Genomic DNA, 23,552 nt, shown 5'->3' on the forward strand with positions numbered 1-23,552 from the left:
GTCAGCTGTTCGGACGTCTAGGGGAAGTTCATTCCACCACCGAGTGCCAGAACAGGGAAGAGTCTTGATGCAGGTCTTCCTTGTACCCTGAGAGATGGTGGGACCAGTTGTGCGCGGCTAGCGGTTTGGAGGGGTGTGGGGCAGTGCAGGGTGTGATAAGTGATCTGAGGTAAGTGGGTGCTGGTCCATTTTTGGCTTTGTAGGCAAGTGTCAAAGTTTTAAATCTAATGCAGGCAGCTACAGGAAGCCAGTGGGGGGAGCGTAGCAGTGGGGTGGTGTGGGAGATGTTAGGAAGGTTGAAAACCATTCGAGCAGCTGCATTCTGGATCAGTTGCAGAGGTGGAATTGTTCTCAGAGGAAGACCTGCCTTGAACATCTGAGTGGCCTGTGTGGATAGAAACGGACAAATCTGATGTTGTAAAGGAAAATCGACACGAGCGTGTCAGATTAGCAAAGTGAGAAGAAAAGGACATTTGATTGTCTGTGGTTACCCCAAGGTTGCGTGCAGTAACCGAAGGTGCGATCAGAGAGTTGACCAGGGAGATCACAAGATCCTGACACGGTGATGAATCACCTGGGATGAACAGCAGTTCACTTTTGCTGGGATTAAGTTTCAGCTGATGAGCGGCCATCCATGATGAGATGTCTGCCAGACCTGCTGAGATCTGAGCAGAAACAAGAGGGTCTGATGGAGGGATGGAGAGGATGAGTTGAGTGTCATCCACATAGCAGTGGTATGAGAACCCATGTGAGGATATGACCTCACCAAGAGATCGAATATAGAGTGAGAACAGAAGAGGACCAAGTACTGAGCCTTGTGGGACACCAGTGGAGAGTCTGTGGGGAGCATATGTGGATCCCCTCCACGTCACCTGATATGCCTGACGTGCCAGGTAGGAAGCAAACCACTGCCATTCTACAGCATGAATTCCGAGACTCGTGAGGGTGGACAAGAGAGTCTTGTGGTTGACTGTCAAACGCTGCTGAAAGGTTGAGAAAGATGAGGACTGATGACAGTTTGGCTGATCTAGCAGCATGTAGCTTCTCACTGACTGCCAAAAGGGCAGTTTCTGTGGAATGTACCTCTTTGAAGCCGGACTGGTTAGGATCTAGGAGGTTGTTCTGTGAGAGGTAGAGAAACAGTTGATTGTAGACCATGTGTTCAAGGATTTTAGATAGAAAGGCGAGAAGTGATGCGTGTCGGTAGTTGCCGATGTCTAAGGTATCCAGAGTGGGTTTCTTCAGGGTGAGAATAACCCTTGCTCTCATGAATGTAGTTGGTACAGATGATATGGAGCCATTGATGATGGTCATGATGAAGGGGAGGAGGTCTTGTGAGATGGTCTGGAGCATTGTGGAAGGGATTGGATCCAATGGGCAGGTGGTAGGATTGCAGGACAAGATGACCTGCAGGATCTCTATTGTTGCTAGATTAGAAGAATGTGTCAATGAAGGAGAATCCACAGTGGGGTTAGGGTTAGGGTTAGGGTTAGCCCTAACCCTAACCCTAACCCCTAACCCTAGTGTAGGGGTAGTGAAGGTCTGACAGATTTTATCAAACTTCTCATCATAAAAGGTGGAGAAGTCTTCAGCAGTCAGGGAGGACAGAGCAGGAGGAGCTGGTGGGTTGAGTAGTGAAGAAAAGATGTTGTGGAGCTTGTGATGGTCTTGTGCAGACGTTTCCAGCTTTTCCTTGTAGAAGACAGTCTTAGCAGAAGTCAATTCAGATGAGAATTTGGACAGGAGAGCACGGTAAGAGGCAAGATCTGAGTCGAGTTGTGATTTCTTCCACTTTCTCTCTGCTGTTCTAAGTTCTCTCTGATTGCTGCGTAACACATCCGACAGTCGGGGAATTGGGTTAGGAATCTTCCTAGGTTTAGAGGATAGAGGGTAGAGGAGGTCCATGGACGAGGAAAGTGAGGAGAGGAAAGTGTCTGTGGCTAACTGCAATGGTAGGGAGGAAGAGGAGTCAGGGTCTGGAAGGGATGATTGGGTGCAGGAAGCTATGGAGGAAAGAGAGACTGAATGGAGGTTTTGACGGGTAGGAGAGAAGTATAGTTAGCTGGTTTTATGCAGCATGGGGAGGGTGAGGGTGAAAGATACCAAGTGATGATCGGAGGTGTGGAGTGGGGTAGCGTTGATTTTCTGTTGCTGGAGAGGGGTGACTGGTCCAGGACCAGGTCCAGGACCCTTGTGTGTGGATGGGTAGTTGTTGAATATCAAGGAGAAGGAATGCAGAAGAGGGAGAAGGCAGGAGGACTCGAGCTTGTCAGTGGGGAGGTTGAAGTCTCCAAGGACTGTAAGAGGGGTGCTGTCGGTAGGAAAAAGTCTGAGGAGCATGTCCATTTCTTCAAGAAAGTCTCCTAGGAGACCAGGAGGTCGGTAGATGACGATGATGAGAAGGTTGATCAGGGAGGTAACTGTAACTGCATGGAATTCTAAGGATGAGATGTTGAGGTGAGATGGGGAGAGAGGTGTGAAGCACATCTCTGAGACAACAGCAGATCTGTACCACCACTCCTGCCACTTTCTCATGGAGTGTGAGAGAATGCATAAGCGGAGAACAGAGCAGCCGGGGTAGCCGAGTTCTCTGGAGATATCCAGGTCTCAGTTAGTGCCGGAAAGTCAAGAGAGTAATGGGAAGCTTAAGTTGAGATAAAATCAGCTTTCTTTACACAGACTGGCAGTAAGCCCTTCTGTACAAATTAGCATAGACTAACAAACACTTCCAAGCAACACTACAGAATCTACAATACTATACAATACAGCAAGAATCCAGATCCAACTGAGTCAGGTGGATAGTACACAAAAGTCAGAATCCTACCTTACCGGTAGAGAATAAATTCAAGAAAGAAAAACTTAAAGCACACTCTCCCTCGCCCACGTCCCCCTCGCCCATATCCCTTCGTCCACGTCCCCCTTGCCCCCCCTTGCCCTCGTCCCCTTCGTCCACGCCCCCCTTGCCCAAGTTCCCTTGACTACTTCCCCCTCGCCGACGTCCCCCTCCACCATCTTACAAAGCCTTTCATTTCTGTTACAGCTGGAGGGAGGAGCATTACACACCTTACCCACAATGCAGTGCACACCCACTGATTCACCTGTTTAATCATGAACACCAAAATCCTTCATGTCTCTATCATACACTCCATCATATTCATCGTGTGTGTGTGTGTGTGTAAGTGAGCGAGTGTGTGTTGAGGACACTACAGAATTGTGAGACAGTTTAAACAGTGCAGTGAGACAGACCTACACACACACACACACACCTCTCATCGTTATACACCTTTATTACATGATTATAACCACAGAGTGCCATATAATCACTCCTCTGGGGAAATTATGCTGCATTTGACTAAAACAATTAATGATTAATTTGGGGGAAAAAATGTGTTTCAGAATGTTTGATCTCGGAATTTCTCTCTTTTTCAATTATTTATCTTTTTATCTTTCTCCTTTCACCTTTTGATTTCTTCTTCCCCAGTCTGTTTCTCTTCCTTGCATACATTCCTCTTTCTGTCTTTCTTTATTTCTACCTCTTTTCCTTTATCTGTTAGTCTCTCTCTCATTTTGTAATTCTTCTTCTTTCCGCTCTGTTACATACAGTACATTCCCTCTGTCTCTGCTGGAGTTGTCTGGACAGGTGTGTGTGTCGAGGTGTGGGGGGGTGTGTGTGTGTGTGTGTGTGTCAGGGTGTGGTTCTTGTGTTGAGACACACTCAGGTCTTATCTTCTCCATGACGAATTTCCTGCGCCTGCAGCTACACACTCCTCTCTGCGCAGACTTGACCGTTAAGATGTTCCTCTTTGTCCTGCACTCAGACTGAATTACACACACACACACACACACACACACACACACACGCACACACACAGATGTCACAGGGTTCAAGTTAGTGTGATTTCACATTGCTGTAAGCAAACAGGAAGTGACTGAGTGAACAAACATGGCACTTCTCCAGGTGTTTTTTTGCTGCATGGTTGTTAAAAATGTTGGTCTGCTTCTACACTGGCACCGAGGTGTGATTCAGGAGAGCACAGGACGCTACTAGACAAACCATTCCAGCTCTGTTCCACTTCATTTCCTCACTGTTATTTATTCATATTTATTATACTGAGGTACTGAAGATTAGATCTGGTGATGTTTAACTTTTCACAAAACCGCCACCAGGACTCACCCTAGGATCCGGGTTAGAAGGGCCGTAATCAGGGAGGTGACCAAGAACCCAGTGTCCACTCTAACAGAACTTCAGAAGTCCTCCTCAGGGAAGTGAGAACCTGCTGGAAGGTCTTAGAAATACTCCATCAGCCAGGGCTTTATGATAGAGCAGCTCGATGAGTAAGGCATTTAGGAGATTTGTAAAGGATCTGATTCTCTGGTCTGAAGTCCAAGCACTATGTCTGGCAAAAACAAGGTTCTGCTCATCCACTGGTTAATACCATGTCCGTGGTGAAGCATGGTGGTGGCAGCATCACGCTATGGGGTACTGTTCAGAAGCAGGGATGAGGAGACTGGTCAGAATTAAGGGAAGGATGAATGCAGCCAATTATAGAGAGATCCTTGAAGAAAACCTGCTCCAGAGTTTTCCAGAGATACGACAGGGGTGAAGGTTCACCTGTTCACCATGACGATGACCTGAAGCACACAGCCATAACAACACTGCAGTGGCTTCAGGACGAGTCTCTGAATGTCCTCGAGTGGCCCAGCCAAAGACCAGACGTGAACCCCACAGAACATCTGTGGAGAGAGCTGAAGATGGAGGTTCACATACGACCGGATGGAGCTGGAGAGGACCTTCCAGGAAGAATAGGAGAAACTGCAGAAAGGCAGGAGTGTAAAGCTTGTAGAGACCTGCCCAAGAAGACTGGAAGCTGGAACTGCTGCTGAAGAAGTTTCCTCAAAGTTCTGAATAACGACTCTGAACTCTTCTCAATGAGAGAACTGTTTCTGATTTTTAATAAATTTGTTTAAAAAATTCACTTTCTCATTACTAAAACAGTAATGTGTGTGTGTGTGTGTGTGTGTGTGTGTGTGAGATCAGGAGAAGATTTATAAACTGTATGAGAGGAAGCAGCACGGAGACTTCGACACCAACAGCCACATCCAGAAGAAGAAAGAGTTCCGTAACCCCAGGTACATCAATAACACACACACACCAACACACACCAACACACACTCTGACAGACACTGTAACACACCCAGGTGTACAACACATTTATTACTTGAGCTGATGCTCTGTGTGTGTGTGTGTGTGTGTGTGTGTGTGTGTGTGTGCGCGTGTGTGTTCCACAGTATTTATGAGAAACTGATCCAGTACTGTAGTATTGATGAACTGGGGACGAATTACCCAAAGGTGAGTGTGAAGTTGTGCTGAGGAGGAAAAACCCACAGCTCACTTTATATCAATATAAAGAACAGAAACGGACAAATGCTCTGCGTTTTGTAGCGACAAACGTCCCAGACACGCCCCAGACATGCCCAGACATGCCCAGACACCCCCCAGACACCCCCCAAATACCCCAGACGCCCTAAACACACCAGACACCACCACACTGCTCACACAGTTATAAACACAGCACACACAATGAGGTGAAGGTACTGAAAGCTGAAGGTTAAACTTATTTTGTGACTCATAACGACTCTTTTTATTAAATCTCAGATTTTCTGTTTTTGTATTTTTACTTTGACATTAAAACAATAATTCATCATCTGATGAATATTTATGGGAATATATCTCACGTTCCCCCCTGAGTTACACCCTGTTTATTTTAAATATATCTGATTACAGGAAATGATCTTTTTATTTTTCTGTTTAAAGTTTGTGTTTGTGTTCCTCAGGACATGTTCGATCCTCACGGCTGGTCTGAAGACTCCTATTATGAATCATTAGGTGACCTTCTGTGTTCCTTCAATTACATCCATTCAGTTTCATTTATAATTAATTACTTTACTTACATTCAGTGCCTGAGATGATGATGATGATTATTATTATTATTATTATTATTGTTATTATTATTTCTGCAGCCAAAGCTCAGAAAATCGAGATGGAAAAACTGGAGAAAGCCAAAAAGGAGCGGACAAAGGTGACGTCCCTGAGACACAACACTGACACACACTGACACACACTGACACACACTTACACAACACTACACACTCTTACACAACACTACACACTCCTACACACTCTTACACAACACTACACACTCCTACACACTCTTACACAACACTACACACTCCTACACACTCTTACACAACACTACACACTCCTACACACTCTTACACAACTCTACACACACTTACACAACTCTATACACACTCCTACACACTCTTACACAACACTACACACTCCTATACACTCTTACACAACACTACACACTCCTACACACTCTTACACAACTCTACACACACTTACACAACTCTACACACTCCTACACACTCTTACACAACACTACACACTCTTACACAACACTACACACTCCTACACACTCTTACACAACACTACACACTCTTACACAACTCTACACACACTTACACAACTCTATACACACTCCTACACACTCTTACACAACACTACACACTCCTATACACTCTTACACAACACTACACACTCTTACACAACACTACACACTCCTACACACTCTTACACAACACTACACACTCTTACACAACTCTACACACACTTACACAACTCTATACACACTCCTACACACTCTTACACAACACTACACACTCCTATACACTCTTACACAACACTACACACTCCTACACACTCTTACACAACTCTACACACACTTACACAACTCTACACACTCCTACACACTCTTACACAACACTACACACTCTTACACAACACTACACACTCCTACACACTCTTACACAACACTACACACTCTTACACAACTCTACACACACTTACACAACTCTATACACTCTTACACAACACTACACACTCCTACACACTCTTACACAACACTACACACTCCTATACACTCTTACACAACACTACACACTCCTACACACTCTTACACAACTCTACACACTCTTACACAACTCTACACACCCTTACACAACACTACACACTCCTATACACTCTTACACAACACTACACACACTTACACACTCCTACACACACTTACACACTCTTACACAACACTACACACACCTACACACTCCTACACACACTTACACAACTCTACACACACATACACAACACTACACACTCTTACACAACACTACACATTCCTACACACTCTTACACAACAATACACACTCCTACACACTCTTACACAACACTACACACTCCTACACACTCTTACGCAACTCTACACACACTTACACAACACTACACACTCCTACACACTCTTACACAACACTACACACTTACACAACACTTACACACTCCTACACACACTTACACACTCCACACACTTACACACTCCTACACACACTTACACAACACTACACACACTTACACAACACTACACACTCTTACACAACACTACAGATTCCTACACACTCTTACACAACACTACACACTCCTACACAACACTACACACTCCTACACACTCTTACACAACACTACACACTTACACAACACTTACACACTCCTACACACACTTACACACTCCTACACAACACTACACACTCCTACACACTCTTACACAACACTACACACTCCTACACACTCTTACACAACACTACACACTCCTACACACTCTTACACAACACTACACACTTACACAACACTTACACACTCCTACACACACTTACACACTCCTACACAACACTACACACTCCTACACACTCTTACACAACACTACACACTCCTACACACTCTTACACAACACTACACACTCCTACACACTCTTACACAACACTACACACTCTTACACAACACTACACACTCCTACACACTCTTACACAACACTACACACTCCTACACAACACTACACACTCCTACACACTCTTACACAACACTACACACTTACACAACACTTACACACTCCTACACACACTTACACACTCCACACACTTACACACTCCTACACACTCTTACACAACACTACACACTCCTACACTTTCAGCACAGTTTCACTGATGTTGTGAATAAAATAAATTGTGTAACTGTGTTATTGTTGTTTGTGTTTATTTGTGTTAGATCGAGTTTGTAACCGGAACGAAAAAAGGCACAAGTTCAAACGCCGCTGCTGTGACCACCAACACCACCAACACCAGCTCCACAGGTACGATCATGCTGTGTGTAACAGTTTATATACACACACACACACACACAGAGACAGCACTGAAGTTACATTTTAACCCGGTACTGATTCGGGGGCGGAGCTATGTATAATAGGTTCGAGTTTTGAGCCAGTCACGTTAGATATGATCATTAACATTAGTGATGAACAGATCTGGGTTCTTATGCTGTGACTGCATCTGTTCATTCATTCATCTGTTTATTTATCTCTGTGTGTGTGTGTGTGTGTGTGTGTGTGTGTGTGTGTGTGTGTGCACGTATAAGACTCTCAGAAGAGGAAGAGTAAGTGGGACTCGGCGGTTCCGGTCACTCTCTCCCAGCCGACTCTGATCACCACCACGGCCACGCTGCCCGGAGTCGTCTCCGTCACCACCACCGCCAGCGGCACCAAGACCACCGTCATCTCCGCCGTGGGCACCATCCTGAAAAAAGCCAAGCAGTGACCTCACACACCTGAGCCAGGTAACGCCCACTCACAGGAAGTGATGTCACACTCCCAAATACCTGGACTGCTTACCATTGGCTGAGAAAATTGCAGAAGTGGACCGAGCCTCAGCATGTGACTCCTCAGTACCGGACTAAACTATCCAAATGAATGAGCTCTCACTGCTCGCTAATCCTGTTAGCATCACCCTGAGGTTTTATTCTTTATTTACCTCTCGTTCTCATCTCCACGTTTTCCTTTGATCTGTAAATCGTTCACAGCTCAGGAGTTTTAGTGGAAATACGTTTGGGATCTTATTTTTCATTTTTATCTGTTTTTAATTTTGCATGATAAACATTTTCACAGCTGGTCTTGTAGCCATCTTCATCTTCATCTTCACCTGAGTTTCCTTCTCTCTGATGCACACCGAGCTGGATGTGTGTTCATTTTTTATTTTCCGGACGATGGTGTGTTCATGAGACGAAGCGACTCGTTGATTTATTCCAGATGATGATCAAAATAAACATTTTGTATTGTTGTGTATCTCTGCAGTGTTTGATGTTTTTCTGCTTTTAGTTTATATTTTTATTACCGATAATGTGGTGGAGCAGAAACTGTGTTTTTGTATAATAATAATAATAATAATATACATAAAAAAACAAAAAACGATGCATGTCTAATATCAATTTAAGAAGTAAAAGATATATATAAAATTAAATATAAGACTATACAAAATATAGTACAAAAATTTTAATAAAAGAAATATATTTAAAAATATCATTTTTGCACAGTAATAATAACACAAAAACAACAAAACTGTCTATTAGTTTAAAAAGTAAAAAAATAATAGCAATAAAATGATAAAACTATAAAGAAAAGAAAAATATCAATAAAATATAAGACTATAAATCTTTGCTAAATGAATAAAATTGTACTAATTAGTCATTTAAGAAAGTTAAAGTGTCTCAGTATTTGGTGTTTGAAATTCATGGATACAGAGGCAAAATAATCCGGAAAGTGCTGAAGATTGTGAGTGTGTATGAGTAAATCCTCTCAGCCAATCAGAGTGCAGGGGGTGTGTCTTCAGAACTCAAGTTAAAAACTTTACACACAGAAATAGAGAGTAAATACATGCTAAAGTGTGTGTGTGTATGCGCTACTGAGCAGCTGTGTTTCTGTATCAGTGTGTGTGATCTGTTCTGAATCAGTTTAACACACACACACACACACACACAGACAGAGAGAGAGAGAGGAATCTTCCTGTGTGTTCAGCAGCTGGTCCTCGTTTCACACCTCTGTGCTTTTTCACTTCAGCGTGTGTTTTTTTTGGACGAAGAGATTCACTTTTGAACACAAAAAAAAGGAAAAAATTGGGTCCGAGTTTTTTCATCTCAAAAAACAGAATTTTTTTTACAGATATTAAAACTGCAGCAGAAAGAATTACTGACGTCCAAATAAAAGTGTCATTAATTACTCTTTAATTACAAATTATTTAACACTAATTACTTCATCAAAAGTGTGCGGGCTAGATCGTTAGCAGACAAGGAAGGTGTGGTCTGGGGTGGGTGTGGTCTGAAGTAGGTGTGGCCTGCAGCACTACTTTATTACGGGGAACACTCTCTCTCTCTCTCTCACACACACACACACACACACACACACACACACACACACACAAAAGCAACTTTTCTAATTATTATAGCCTTCCTTCTAATTGGTTAATTAACATACATCTGCAGTGCATTATGGGTAATACTCACCATATGAACACAGTGACTTGTTATAACGGTCTGTGTGTCAGCTGGGGGCGGAGCCTCAAATATTCTCTGTAATTGTAATATGAATGTTAAATTTGCGGTGTTTAACTTTCCGTGTCGAGTAAAAATCATGTTTCATTTCTAAACTTGTATTTTTAAGACTTCATTTTAAATAAATGACTTAAAATGTGATGTTTTGGAACATAAATAGACCAAATAAGGTAAATATATATATAAAATGTTAAAAACTACTGACTTATTTACTTACTTGTTTATTGGCATATTTTTATAAAGTGTATTTATTTATTTATTTATTTATTTATTCATTCATATTTTGCACCTTTGTCTCATTCTGTGTGTGGGGGGGGGGGGGGTTTGTAATAAAAGAATCTTACAAAATGTCTTAAGGAACTCTGTATAAACCCTGAAGTGAACTTAGTGAGAAATAAAATTAAAGTGTTTCAGAGAGATATAATATGTATAAATCTATACAGTGGCAAGAAAAAGTATGGGAACCTTTTGGAATTTCATGGTTTTCTGAATAAATTTGTCATAAAATGTGATCTGATGTTCATCTAAGTCAGGGGTATTGACAAATATAATGTGTGTAAAATAATAACACAAAATAAATTCTGATCCCTCATGTCTTTATTGAACACACTCATTCAACATTCAAAATGGCAGTGGAAAAAGTAAGTGAACCCTGAGAATTAATAACTGGTTGAACCCCCGCTTGGCAGCAATAACCTCAACCAGGCGCTTCCTGTAGCTGTGGATCAGACCTGCACATCGTTCAGGAGGAATTTTATCCCGTGCTTCCTGGCAGAACTGCTTTAGCTCGGTCATATTCTTTGGACGTCTCATGTGTACGGCTTTCTTCAAGTCATTCCACAGCATCTCTATTGGGTTGAGGTCTGGGCTCTGACTCCGCCCCTCCGAAAGGTGGATTTTGTTTTTCTGAAGCCATTCTGTTGTGGACTTGCTCCGGTGTTTTGGGTCGTTGTCCTGTCGCATCACCCAACTTCTACACAGTTTCAGCTGACGCACAGACATTCTCACATTATCCTGAAGAATTGTCTGATATACTCGGGAATTCATCTTCCCTCAGTGATTGCAAGCTGGCCAGGCCCTGATGCAGCAAATCAGGCCCAAATCATGATGTTTCCTCCACCATACTTTACGGTTGGATTGATGTTTTCATGATGATAGGCCGTGCCCTTTCTACGCCAGATGTAGTGCTGTGTGGTTTTTCCCAAATAGTTCAATCTTAGTTTCATCAGTCCACAAAACATTTTGCCCATACCGCTGTGGAGTGTCACTGTGCTCTTGTGCAAACTTCAGGCGTGCAGCAGTGTTCTTTTCAGTAAGCAGTGGCTTCCTTCGTAGTGTCCTGCCGTAGATACCCTGCTTGTTCAGTGTTTGACGTATTGTAGACTCATGAACAGAGATGTCCGCCAGTTCCAACGATGCCTTCAAATCTTCAGCTATCATTCGGGGTTGTTTCTTTACCTCATTGATGAGTCTTTGTTGTGCTCTTGGTGTCAGTTTGACTGGATGCCCACTTCTTGGTAGAGTAGCAGCAGTCCCAAAGTGTCTCCATTTGTAGAATGTTTGCCTAACTGTAGACTGGTGAATTTCTAAAGTCTTTGAAATCACTTTGTGACCCTTGCCAGCTTTATGCAAATCAACATTTCTTGATCGTAGATCCTCTGAAAGGCGAGGCATGGCTCACATAAGCGTGAGCTTCTTGTGCAGAGCAAACTCCAAAAGTTTGAGGGGTTTTTATCAGTGAAAGTAGCTGTAGTGCACACCTCCAAACTCATTTTCTTAACGAGACTGCAGGTGTGCTAAAACCTGACTCCAATTAGCTTTTTTGAGGTCATTAACTCAAGGGTTCACATACTTTTTCCACAAGCACTATGAGGTTTTTTTGGTTGTTCTCAATAAAGACATGAAAGATCAGAATTGTTTTTTGTGTTATTATTTTAGACACATTATATTTGTCAATACCCCTGACTTAGATGAAGATCAGATCACATTTTATGACAAATTTATTCAGAAAACCATGAAATTCCAAAAGGTTCACAAACTTTTTCATGCCACTGTATAAAGTGCGCGTTGTGAAGCTGAAGTTGAAGTTGAAGTGGTCACTTGTGAGAGTCACAGTGTGTGGAACGTCCCATTGAAATGCTAATGTGGTCATAAAGAGAGTGTGAGAATGAAAGAGCAGTGTGGCGGGGCTTCGTGTGGAGCTCAGATTCCTGACGGAGGTGAAATCTTCACTAACGGCACTCTGGAGAATAAAACACACAATTATACAAAACTACAGGTGTAAAACAGCCGAAGTGGAGATTTAAAGTCACACTGAACGCAGCTTCCTGGATATTTTACTGTTCAGAAGTAAGTGCCTAAAGGTTTGTGTTAATGTTGAAAGGTTCCTGCTGTCTGTCGGTAGATTTAGAAATCTGGAACTGATGTAGAAGAAGTTCTCTGTAACAGCAGCTCCGCAGTAGTGCAGGTTTATATCACTGCACTCGCTCTCGTACCGGAGCGTTTCTACAGGATTAATGCTGTGGTGTGAGAGGAATAAAACACTCGGGGACGTGCAGTTACAGGAGAATAATCTGCATCATCACACTGACCCTCTTCACTGTTCACTCTTCACTGTTCACTCTTCACTCTTCACTCTTCACTGTTCACTCTTCACTCTTCACTATTCACTCTTCACTGTTCACTCTTCACTGTTCACTCTTCACTGTTCACTGTTCACTCTTCACTCTTCACTATTCACTGTTCACTCTTCACTCTTCACTATTCACTATTCACTGTTCTCTTCACTCTTCACACTCTTCACTGTTCACTCTTCACTGTTCACTATTCACACTGTTCACTGGTCACTGGTCACTCTTCACTGTTCACTATTCACTCTTCACTGTTCACTGGTCACTCTTCACTGTTCACTGTTCACTGTTCAATATTCACACTGTTCACTGGTCACTCTTCACTGTTCACTGTTCACTATTCACACTGTTCACTGGTCACTCTTCACTGTTCACTGGTCACTCTTCACTCTTCACTGTTCACTGGTCACTCTTCACTGTTCTCTGGTCACTCTTCACTGTTCACTCTTCACTGTTCACTGTTCACAATTCACTATTCACACTTCACTCTTCACTATTCACTGTTCTGAGTCCCTCGCTACCGTCGCTCAATAAAACTCCAGCTCACTGTATTTTTAGATGTTTTTGGAATGTGAAGGAAAACAGTAATAGAAAGTTTCCCTCTTGAGGCAGATGTAGTTCACATGTCTGTGTGTGTGTGTGTGTGTGTGTTGGTCTCTCTCTCTCTCTCTGACTCACACAGACACACCCAGACTCTTATTCACTCGTGGTTCATTGTGTGTTCGTTGCTGCTTGCTCTCCACGCAGGAACACTCAGTTCCTCTGATTTCAAGTTGCTGTGGTTACAGTGTGTGTGTGTGTGTGTGTGTGTATGTGTGTGTATGAGTGGTACATCATGACTTGGAACGAGGGCTACACCTGGACCTCAGGTGTGATTCCTCTCAGTTGAATCAGATTTTTCTGTGCGTGTGTGTGTGCGTGTGTGTGTGTGTGTGTGTGTGTGTGTGTAATTTGCTAAATAAAAAAACAAGCGTAAAGTGAGTTGTGTTTATTATTCATCACTGCATTCTGTTGTTCATTAATTATTCGTTCCTGAACGTTTGCCGTTAACGTTAAAGTTCAGACGGTTTTGTGGTTTTATTTGAAGTACTTTAAAGGTGTAAGAACAAATCTACGCAGTACACGTGCGTTAATAACGCGTTAATGATGCTCAAGTAAAGTATAAATATCTTTAAAATAATACTTAAGTAGAGTAATGAAGCACAGTTCCTCCTGCGTGAACATGAACATCTGCACTGTGATTTATTTACCTTCCCTCATCCTCAGTAACGGCCTGGTCAGGGTCATGCTGCTTTAAATTAGGATATACTCGTTTGTTTATATTTTGGGAAACAAAACTAAATAAATGTATCAGATCACATGATGGACAGGTACAAACACAAACCACTGCAGAAGAAACGTTCCCACACACATCTCTAACCGAGAGTGGTTCTGAACTGGAGCGATGTAGCTGAGGATGAGGAACTGTCCGAGCCAGAATTTACCCCCTGTGCTCACGTTTCTACTGTTGTGGTGTTTACGTTGTTTCTGCGAGAAGAGCGGTTGGGCTTCACTTGCACACTTAGTATTTAAATCCACAGACAGATTGTAAGAAAGTTCTGGAAATTTTAAGCTCCATGAAGATGACCTGTTTATTATTCTCAGATGGTAACACCATGTCCAGTTTCGGGGACATTGCTTCTCATTTCTTGGGAGTCTATGCTACCTACTGAGGTAACTTATAGCTCCGTATCTTGTGTGGTGGTCTCAACAGTCTCTTGAACTTGGTCGTATATGGTTTGGACCATAAGCTTAATTTTATTGAAATCTGCTTTCCAAAGCTGTTGCCTCTGAGCTGCTTCACATCTTTGTCCAGACCTATTGCTCCAAGGCTTGCACCCATCTAGAGACCTTGCTGCCACATCCCATCTGCCTTGTTGACTTGCATTTCCTCAACAGCTTCATGTAGTCCATCTAGAACCACATGGATGACCTTCTGGTGCCTTGTCCAGCCGTACCTCTTGTGCCTGTTTTGCCTCTCCCTGTGTTCTTCTTGAGGCTAGATTGGGCACCCTCCAGGTCAACGTACTCATGGTACTGGAGCACCTCTCTGTTATGGATGTTGCTGATGGGGAGTTTCAGATGTATCTATCACGTATCCCAATGTTGCTCAGGCATCAAGGCAATTTTGATGTTCCTCTTGAGATCTTCCACTGGGGTGAACAGGAACTCATATTTCAGGAGGGGCCACAGCATGCAGAAACTTGTCTTGGCCCAATGGTAGTGAACAAGACTTCCACCTACTGGCCTGTTGTACATATATATATAGTGATAAAACAACCAGGTTCCAGGTGATGGGTGGAATTGGATTGCTATGATCAATCATTGATAAAACTTAACAGCCTCCTCTCTTTGGCAAAAGGGATACCATATCATCTCCTTTCAGATCCGTCTAGACCTACCTGCTTCCTGGGAGGTACCCAGTGATGACCACAGTCTGATGACCCACGACCCCCTCTGCAGATCCTGAGGAGATTCTTGGACTAAAGCTGTAGTAGTCGATTATATAGACTGTAGACATCCTTGGGACATGGTGCTGATCCAGGGCCACCTCAAGAAATGTGTAGGATGTGGAACCATCAGGTCCATAAGGTACAGAAACAGCACAACTAGGTCTGACTTGGATGACCACAAGAGTGTGGCCCAGATACCCTGAGAAGCTCTCAGATGTTTGGCAACACTGCTGATTCTGGAACTATAGGGATGGGACTGACATAACAACCCAGAATCTGGAATGTGTCCTAGAGGAGACAAGAGGAATTATTGAAGGGAAAAATTCAGCAGTATGGTTGGGATGTGGTAGCAAAACATCTGGACAAGACGAGCAAGCTGTAAAGAAGAATATCACATGGCCTAAGCTGTGAAAAGCAGAACCTCAACACATTAGCTTTATTTTCCAGGCTGTATACAACATCCTAACAAACTGGTGGTATGACCATGTCCAAGAGAACATCACAGGCCACCAGTGAACACTGGCAGCTGAAAGTTGGCCTCATGAAGCAGTAAGGTCTGCAAGGCCCCACCTGAAGAGCCACCAGACCAGGATGAAATGCATACAGGGGCTTCACCTGAGACAAAGGAGGAAGAAAAAAGTGCCTTCAAGTACAATACAAGCTTCAGACCTTCTGCAGGTCAGGTGGTCCTAAGTCTGCAAGGAGATGCAGTGACTGCAGTTTGATGGAGATGCCAGTTCAGTGCTGGAACTTGACAACCATCTCCAAATTTATGAGCACCATCATCACTGGACTAGCGTCCCATTTGGTGTGTGATTTATATGGTTCAGATCCACGGTATAGAAGATTGTAGAGAGTACAATAATAAGTGAATATTCGTGAAGGTGAAAGCAGAAGAGTAACTCCAGCATGAAGGGAATCACTGAGCACACATTTCTCACTCGCAGGTTTGTATCTTCTCCTCCACACTCGCAGTTTGTATCTTCTCCTCCACACTCGCAGTTTGTATCTTCTCCTTCACACTCGCAGTTTGTGTCTTCTCATTCACACTCGCAGTTTGTGTCTTCTCATTCACACTCGCAGGTTTGTATCTTCTCCTCCACACTCGCAGTTTGTATCTTCTCCTTCACACTCGCAGTTTGTGTCTTCTCATTCACACTCGCAGTTTGTGTCTTCTCATTCACACTCACAGGTTTGTATCTTCTCCTTCACACTCGCAGTTTGTGTCTTCTCATTCACACTCGCAGGTTTGTATCTTCTCCTTCACACTCACAGGTTTGTATCTTCTCCTTCACACTCGCAGTTTGTATCTTCTCATTCACACTCGCAGTTTGTGTCTTCTCATTCACACTCGCAGGTTTGTATCTTCTCCTTCACACTCGCAGTTTGTATCTTCTCATTCACACTCGCAGGTTTGTGTCTTCTCCTTCACACTCACAGGTTTGTATCTTCTCCTTCACACTCGCAGTTTGTGTCTTCTCATTCACACTCGCAGGTTTGTATCTTCTCCTTCACACTCGCAGGTTTGTATCTTCTCCTTCACACTCGCAGGTTTGTATCTTCTCCTTCACACTCGCAGGTTTGTTATCTCATTTCTTAGCATGTATGCACTATTATTGCTGAGCTTTATGTGTGGACTATTGACATTAGATAAATACAGGATGTGCACGTACTGAGAAGTCCACCTAGGCTTGAGAAGATGCACCAATGTTCAAGGACATTGTGTGTGTGTGTGTGTGTGTGTGTGTGTGTGTGTGTGTGTGTGTGTTAGCTTGCTAAAAGACTTCCTTTCTACTCTTATCAAATAACAGCTGGATGAGTTGTAGAGACTCTTTGTTGTGGGAGTGTATAGTTGTGTATCAGACGGAGTCCGGCACTCGCTTTGCCTCGACTCGTTACTATGGTAATAAAGTCTCATCTCTTTTTGCTGTCAAAAACCTCAAGAGATTTTATTTCTTCTGAAGAAGACTGCAGTGTTGTATTTTATTTATTTATTTATTATGGGGAAAAATCGGCTGCTTAAGAGTTCTTTGGATAAATAAATGTTCTTAGCTTTCAAAAGATGGTTCTGATTGGAGGCTTCTGTTTGGAGGGTTCTGATCGGAGGGTTCTGTTTGGAGGGTTCTGTTTGGATGGTTCTGATCGGAGGGTTCTGATCGGAGGGTTCTGATCGGAGGGTTCTGTTTGGAGGCTTCTGTTTGGAGGGTTCTGATCGGAGGGTTCTGTTTGGAGTGTTCTGTTTGGAGGGTTCTGATCGGAGGGTTCTGATCGGAGGGTTCTGTTTGGAGGGTTCTGATCGGAGGGTTCTGTTTGGAGGGTTCTGTTTGGAGGGTTCTGATCGGAGGGTTCTGATCGGAGGGTTCTGTTTGGAGGGTTCTGTTTGGAGGGTTCTGATCGGAGGGTTCTGATCGGAGGGTTCTGTTTGGAGGGTTCTGATCGGAGGGTTCTGTTTGGAGGGTTCTGTTTGGAGGGTTCTGTTTGGAGGGTTCTGATCTGAAACACTCTGCTGTAAGGTTCTACATTCTTCTACCAGAGGGACAAACAAAGAGCCCTGAAGGTTTAAACATTTCTAACCATTTTGTATAAAACGTGCTGGTGCAGTGTGTGTGTGTGTGTGTGTGTGTGTGTGTGTGTGTGTGTGTGTGTGTGTGTGTGTGTGCGCGCATAACTGTGCAGAGTGATGAGTCTTTGTAGCCTCCGGGAAAAAACTTCCACCGCCACTCCCATACAGCTCTCTGTCTCTCTATCTGTCTCTCTCTCTCTGCCTGTCTCTCTCTCTATCTGTCTCTCTGACTATGTGTCTCTCTCTCTGTCTGTCTCTCTCTCTCTCTCTAAATGTTTTTACCAGAATTATTTAATTAATATATCTGTCTTACTTTCTGTTTTAGCTATATCTCTTTATTTCTCACTTTCTCTTTTTCCTTTTTTTCCTTATCTCTCTCTCTTGCAGTTAAATGCTCTAACAACACACACACACGCACACACACACACACGGGCTCATGCCGCTCCTGCATTCCTGCACACACACATAAACACACACTCACCTGCACAGACCTGAGAAAGAAGAGAGAAGGAGAGGTGGAGGGTGAATGTGTGTGTGTGTGTGTGTGTGTGTTTGATGGAGGAGGAGTGAAAGGAGGAACAAAAGGGGAAGTGGAGGAAGGGAGTCGCCTTCAGCCCACCTGAGAGCTCTGCAATGGGAGGAGGGATTTAAAACCACACACACATACACACTCTCTCACTCTCTCTCACAGACTCTCACACGGCTGATCCGATCCTGCCATTCCACCACACACACACACACACACACACACACACACACACACACCCTGAAGATTAGAGCCGGAGTGTGACTGCAGGAGGAGAAACACAACCTGCTCCAGAAACTTCAAAGAAACTCACAACTCTGAGATCAAAGGCGCTTCACAACTTCTTCACTTTTGAAAATATTTTTTATAATTTCACTTTTTTTTGTTTCACTTTGTGGACGTGTGTGAGGAAGGGAATTTACCTCACTGTGTGTGTGTACGAACTTGGACTTTGGACTAGGAGACTCAGTATTAAAGAGGTAAAATGTCTTTTACACACACACACACACACACACACACACACACACTTTTTCTCTTAAACTCTAATACACACTCTAATTGTTGTTGTGTTATATTTGAGTCTCTTACTGTATTTAAAACACACTTTGAAACACAATTACATTCTAATTGTTGTGTATTGTGTGTGTATGTGTGTGTATGTGTGTGTGTGTATGTGTGTGTGTGTGTGTGTGTGTGGTTTTTCGTACCTGAACTGAAATCACCTTACACTCTCTTAATACACACCAATACCAAATATTACACCTGATACACATTCTGTCACATGTCAGATGTCAGATGTGTGTGTGTGTGTGTGTGTGTGTGTGTGTGTGTGTGTGTGTGTTCCTTGTACACCATCATCAGTAATAAACTTTTTTTGCTTTGAGAAAACTAGCAGCTGAACACACACACACACACACACACTCACTCACTCACACACACACACACTCACTCACTCACTCACACACACACACACACACATTTATTACAGTGCTATAGTTCCTTCGTCCCATAATATTATATATATATATTATTGTAATTGAACTGGAGCTTAAAACTGATGAATTACAGCAGCTGCACATCAAAGGTTTATAATAATTCACTCTTTCTTATACTTTATCGTTTCTATAGCAACAGCTCATTATCAGTTTATCTATCAGTTACGGAAGGAGTCTCCAGTGTCAGCGCTGTGTAACAGTCAGAGGTGAAGCTGTAACTTTAGGTTTTCCACATCTTCATCACAGAGGAGTTTACACTTCTCTACTGTTTCTCACTAACACACGCTGTGCTTATTATCTTATTAACATGAAGAGAGGGAATAGAGAGAGAAAATAGTGAGGGAATAGAGAGAGGGAATAGAGAGAGAATAGAGAGAGGGAATAGAGAGAGAATAGAGAGAGAGAATAGAGAGAGGGAATAGAGAGAGAATAGAGAGAGAATAGAGAGAGGGAATAGAGAGGGAATAGAGAGAGGGAATAGAGAGAGAGAATAGAGAGAGGGAATAGAGAGAGAATAGAGAGAGGGAATAGAGAGGGAATAGAGAGAGAATAGAGAGAGAATAGAGAGAGGGAATAGAGAGAGGGAATAGAGAGAGAATAGAGAGAGGGAATAGAGAGGGAATAGAGAGAGAATAGAGAGAGAATAGAGAGAGGGAATAGAGAGGGAATAGAGAGAGAATAGAGAGAGGGAATAGAGAGGGAATAGAGAGAGGGAATAGAGAGAGGGAATAGAGAGAGAGAATAGAGAGAGGGAATAGAGAGAGAATAGAGAGAGGGAATAGAGAGGGAATAGAGAGAGAATAGAGAGAGAATAGAGAGAGGGAATAGAGAGAGGGAATAGAGAGAGAATAGAGAGAGGGAATAGAGAGGGAATAGAGAGAGAATAGAGAGAGAATAGAGAGAGGGAATAGAGAGGGAATAGAGAGAGAATAGAGAGAGGGAATAGAGAGGGAATAGAGAGGGAATAGAGAGAGAATAGAGAGAGGGAATAGAGAGAGAATAGAGAGAGAATAGAGAGAGGGAATAGAGAGAGAATAGAGAGAGGGAATAGAGAGAGAATAGAGAGAGGGAATAGAGAGAGAATAGAGAGAGGGAATAGAGAGGGAATAGAGAGAGAATAGAGAGAGGGAATAGAGAGGGAATAGAGAGAGAATAGAGAGAGAATAGAGAGAGAGAATAGAGAGAGAGAATAGAGAGAGGGAATAGAGAGAGAATAGAGAGAGAATAGAGAGAGAGAATAGAGAGAGAGAATAGAGAGAGGGAATAGGGAGAGAATAGGGAGAGAATAGAGAGAGGGAATAGAGAGGGAATAGAGAGAGAATAGAGAGAGAATAGAGAGAGAGAATAGAGAGAGAGAATAGAGAGAGGGAATAGGGAGAGAATAGGGAGAGAATAGAGAGAGGGATGGTGAGGGAACGAGTGTTTATAGCTGCTATAACGTATGTTACAACAGGAACTAACTTGTTTCAGATTAAATGTAACTATAAACAGATAAAAATTAAAACATTAAAAAATGTAATATGGTAATTGTTGGTAAACTGCTGTGGTGTAAGAGGAATAAAACATTTGGGTGTCTGCTGTTACAGGAAATTAATCAACTTCATCTCTCACTCTCTCTCTCTCTCACTCGCTCACTCTCTGTCTCTCATTCTCTCTCTCTCTCACACACTCTCTCTCCCACATACACTCTCTCTCACTCACTCACTCTCACTCACTCACTCTCACTCTCTCTCTCTCACTCGCTCACTCTCTGTCTCTCATTCTCTCTCTCTCTCACACACACACACTCTCTCTCTCCCACATACACTCTCTCTCTCTCTCTCTCACACACACACACACTCTCTCTCTCCCACATACACTCTCTCTCTCTCTCACACACACACACACACTCTCTCTGTCCCACATACACTCTCTCTCTCACTCACTCTCTCTCTCTCTCACTCGCTCACTCTCTGTCTCTCATTCTCTCTCTCTCTCACACACACACTCTCTCTCTCCCACATACACTCTCTCTCACTCTCTCACACACTCTCTCACTCTCATTCTCTCTCTCTCACACACACACACACTCACTCTCTCTCTCTCACTCGCTCACTCTCTGTCTCTCATTCTCTCTCTCTCTCACACACACACTCTCTCTCTCCCACATACACTCTCTCTCTCTCACTCACTCTCTCTCTCTCACTCGCTCACTCTGTCTCTCATTCTCTCTCTCTCACACACACACACACTCACTCTCTCTCTCTCTCTTACACACTCTCTCTCTCTCTCTCTCACTCTCTCTCTCTCACACACACACACACATACTCACTCTCTCTCTCTTACACACCCTCTCTCTCTCTCTCTCTCTCACTCTCTCTCTCTCTCACACACACACACACACACACACACACACACACTCACTCTCTCTCTCTCTTACACACCCTCTCTCTCTCTCTCTCTCACTCTCTCTCTCACACACACACACACACACACACACACACACTCACTCTCTCTCTTACACACCCTCTCTCTCTCTCTCTCTCTCTCACTCTCTCTCTCTCTCTCTCTCTCTCTCCCTCTCTCTGCCTGTGGGGGATTTATGGGTGTTTATGTAAAGCTCTCGGGGGGATTTTTACTGTAATGATAATAATGTAGTGTGTATTAAGAGTAAATGTATATAACACTAGTAAAATATCAGATATCTGTACTCGTACATGTTACTCCTGACGCACAAACAGAACAAAACACACACCTTCATAATCATCCATCAGTCTTCAGACTAAAACCTCTAAAGATCCTGCTGAGTCTCTAAACCTCTCTTCACTCAGTCCTGTGGTGTGGATGGAGTGATGAATAAACGATCACACTTCTATTTATGTAGCATTTTTAACAACCGGCGTCGTACAGCTTTACACAAATCCAGGGTTATATTTCGGCTCCTAATGAGACGACATGACCAACAAACCTCGAGAGGAACCAGGCTGAACACAGAACCCGTCCAGAACCCGTCCAGAACCCGTCCTCCTCTGAGTGACACAGAGTCAGCGTAAAATACATCCTCCTCCGTTTACCACCTTACTGACACGTGTTTCTGATCTGGAGCTCTGAGACACAACATCTGCTCACGGAACTTCAGGAATTCTGACAGATCCATAAAATACACGCGCACACACGCACACATACACGCACACATACACACACACACACACACACACACACACACACACACACACACACAAACACACACAGGGGAGCCGCTTGGATCTTCAGAGAGAGTAATTTTTTAAAAGAGACAATGTGTGTAATTTGTGTGTGTGTGCAGGTCAGAGATGGGAAGATGGGCGTGGCACCTCAGTGTGGTATTTCTCTCTCTCACCCTGATTGGTCATCATGTCATCAGTGGTGAGGAAACTATCTTTTTTACATTATTATTATTATTATTATTATTATTATTATTATTATTATTATTCACTTATTAAAGGGGAAGAAAATTAAAATGATACATCAGAAAAACAATTAAACTGTTATAGTTAGAATTCATGATGTAATATACACGGTGATTAGTCGTCTATTTTAAACATTGTACAGAACGTTTGTCATCGGAGTTCTTTAGAGATTTCAAATGTATAAATCCGTGTAAATAAATGAAGAAGCGCTGGATCATGAGTCACATGACCGAGTCTCTGATTAAAGGGGTATTTTATCTGTTTCTTGTCTGATTTATTTCACAGCCAATCGCTGTGCAGCGAGTAAAGCCACCAGCTGTTCTGTGTGTCTGCAGACTGGATTCGGCTGCGCATACTGTCGTGATGAGGTGAGTGCACCTGCCTCAACATCTGCCCCAACACCTGCCCCAACATCTGCCCCAATGTCTTCCC

The 23,552-nt window shown here is 43.1% G+C and overlaps 2 protein-coding genes across 5 annotated transcripts in view; both read left to right on the plus strand.

The window, feature by feature from the left end:
- Positions 1–9,224, plus strand: part of sap30bp (SAP30 binding protein) — an 18,995-nt gene extending 9,771 nt beyond the window's left edge. For both annotated transcript variants that reach the window (XM_053625872.1, XM_053625873.1), the window contains exons 7-12: positions 5,039–5,130; positions 5,290–5,350; positions 5,836–5,887; positions 6,022–6,080; positions 8,156–8,240; positions 8,522–9,224. In XM_053625872.1, the coding sequence (XP_053481847.1) occupies positions 5,039–5,130; positions 5,290–5,350; positions 5,836–5,887; positions 6,022–6,080; positions 8,156–8,240; positions 8,522–8,700 (528 nt within the window). In that variant the 3' untranslated portion in view covers positions 8,701–9,224. The remainder of the gene's footprint in view (positions 1–5,038; positions 5,131–5,289; positions 5,351–5,835; positions 5,888–6,021; positions 6,081–8,155; positions 8,241–8,521) is intronic.
- Positions 9,225–18,312: 9,088 nt separating this feature from the next.
- itgb4 (integrin, beta 4) overlaps positions 18,313–23,552 on the plus strand; it is a 28,486-nt gene continuing 23,246 nt past the window's right edge. Inside the window, exons 1-3 of one of the 3 annotated variants that reach the window (XM_053625845.1) lie at positions 18,313–19,176; positions 22,997–23,076; positions 23,406–23,488. In XM_053625845.1, the coding sequence (XP_053481820.1) occupies positions 23,004–23,076; positions 23,406–23,488 (156 nt within the window). In that variant the 5' untranslated portion in view covers positions 18,313–19,176; positions 22,997–23,003. The remainder of the gene's footprint in view (positions 19,177–22,996; positions 23,077–23,405; positions 23,489–23,552) is intronic. The other 2 variants (XM_053625844.1, XM_053625846.1) reach the window with 2 other exon arrangements.

This window comes from Ictalurus furcatus, chromosome 5, assembly GCF_023375685.1.
Source record: "Ictalurus furcatus strain D&B chromosome 5, Billie_1.0, whole genome shotgun sequence".
Classification (NCBI taxonomy): domain Eukaryota; kingdom Metazoa; phylum Chordata; class Actinopteri; order Siluriformes; family Ictaluridae; genus Ictalurus; species Ictalurus furcatus.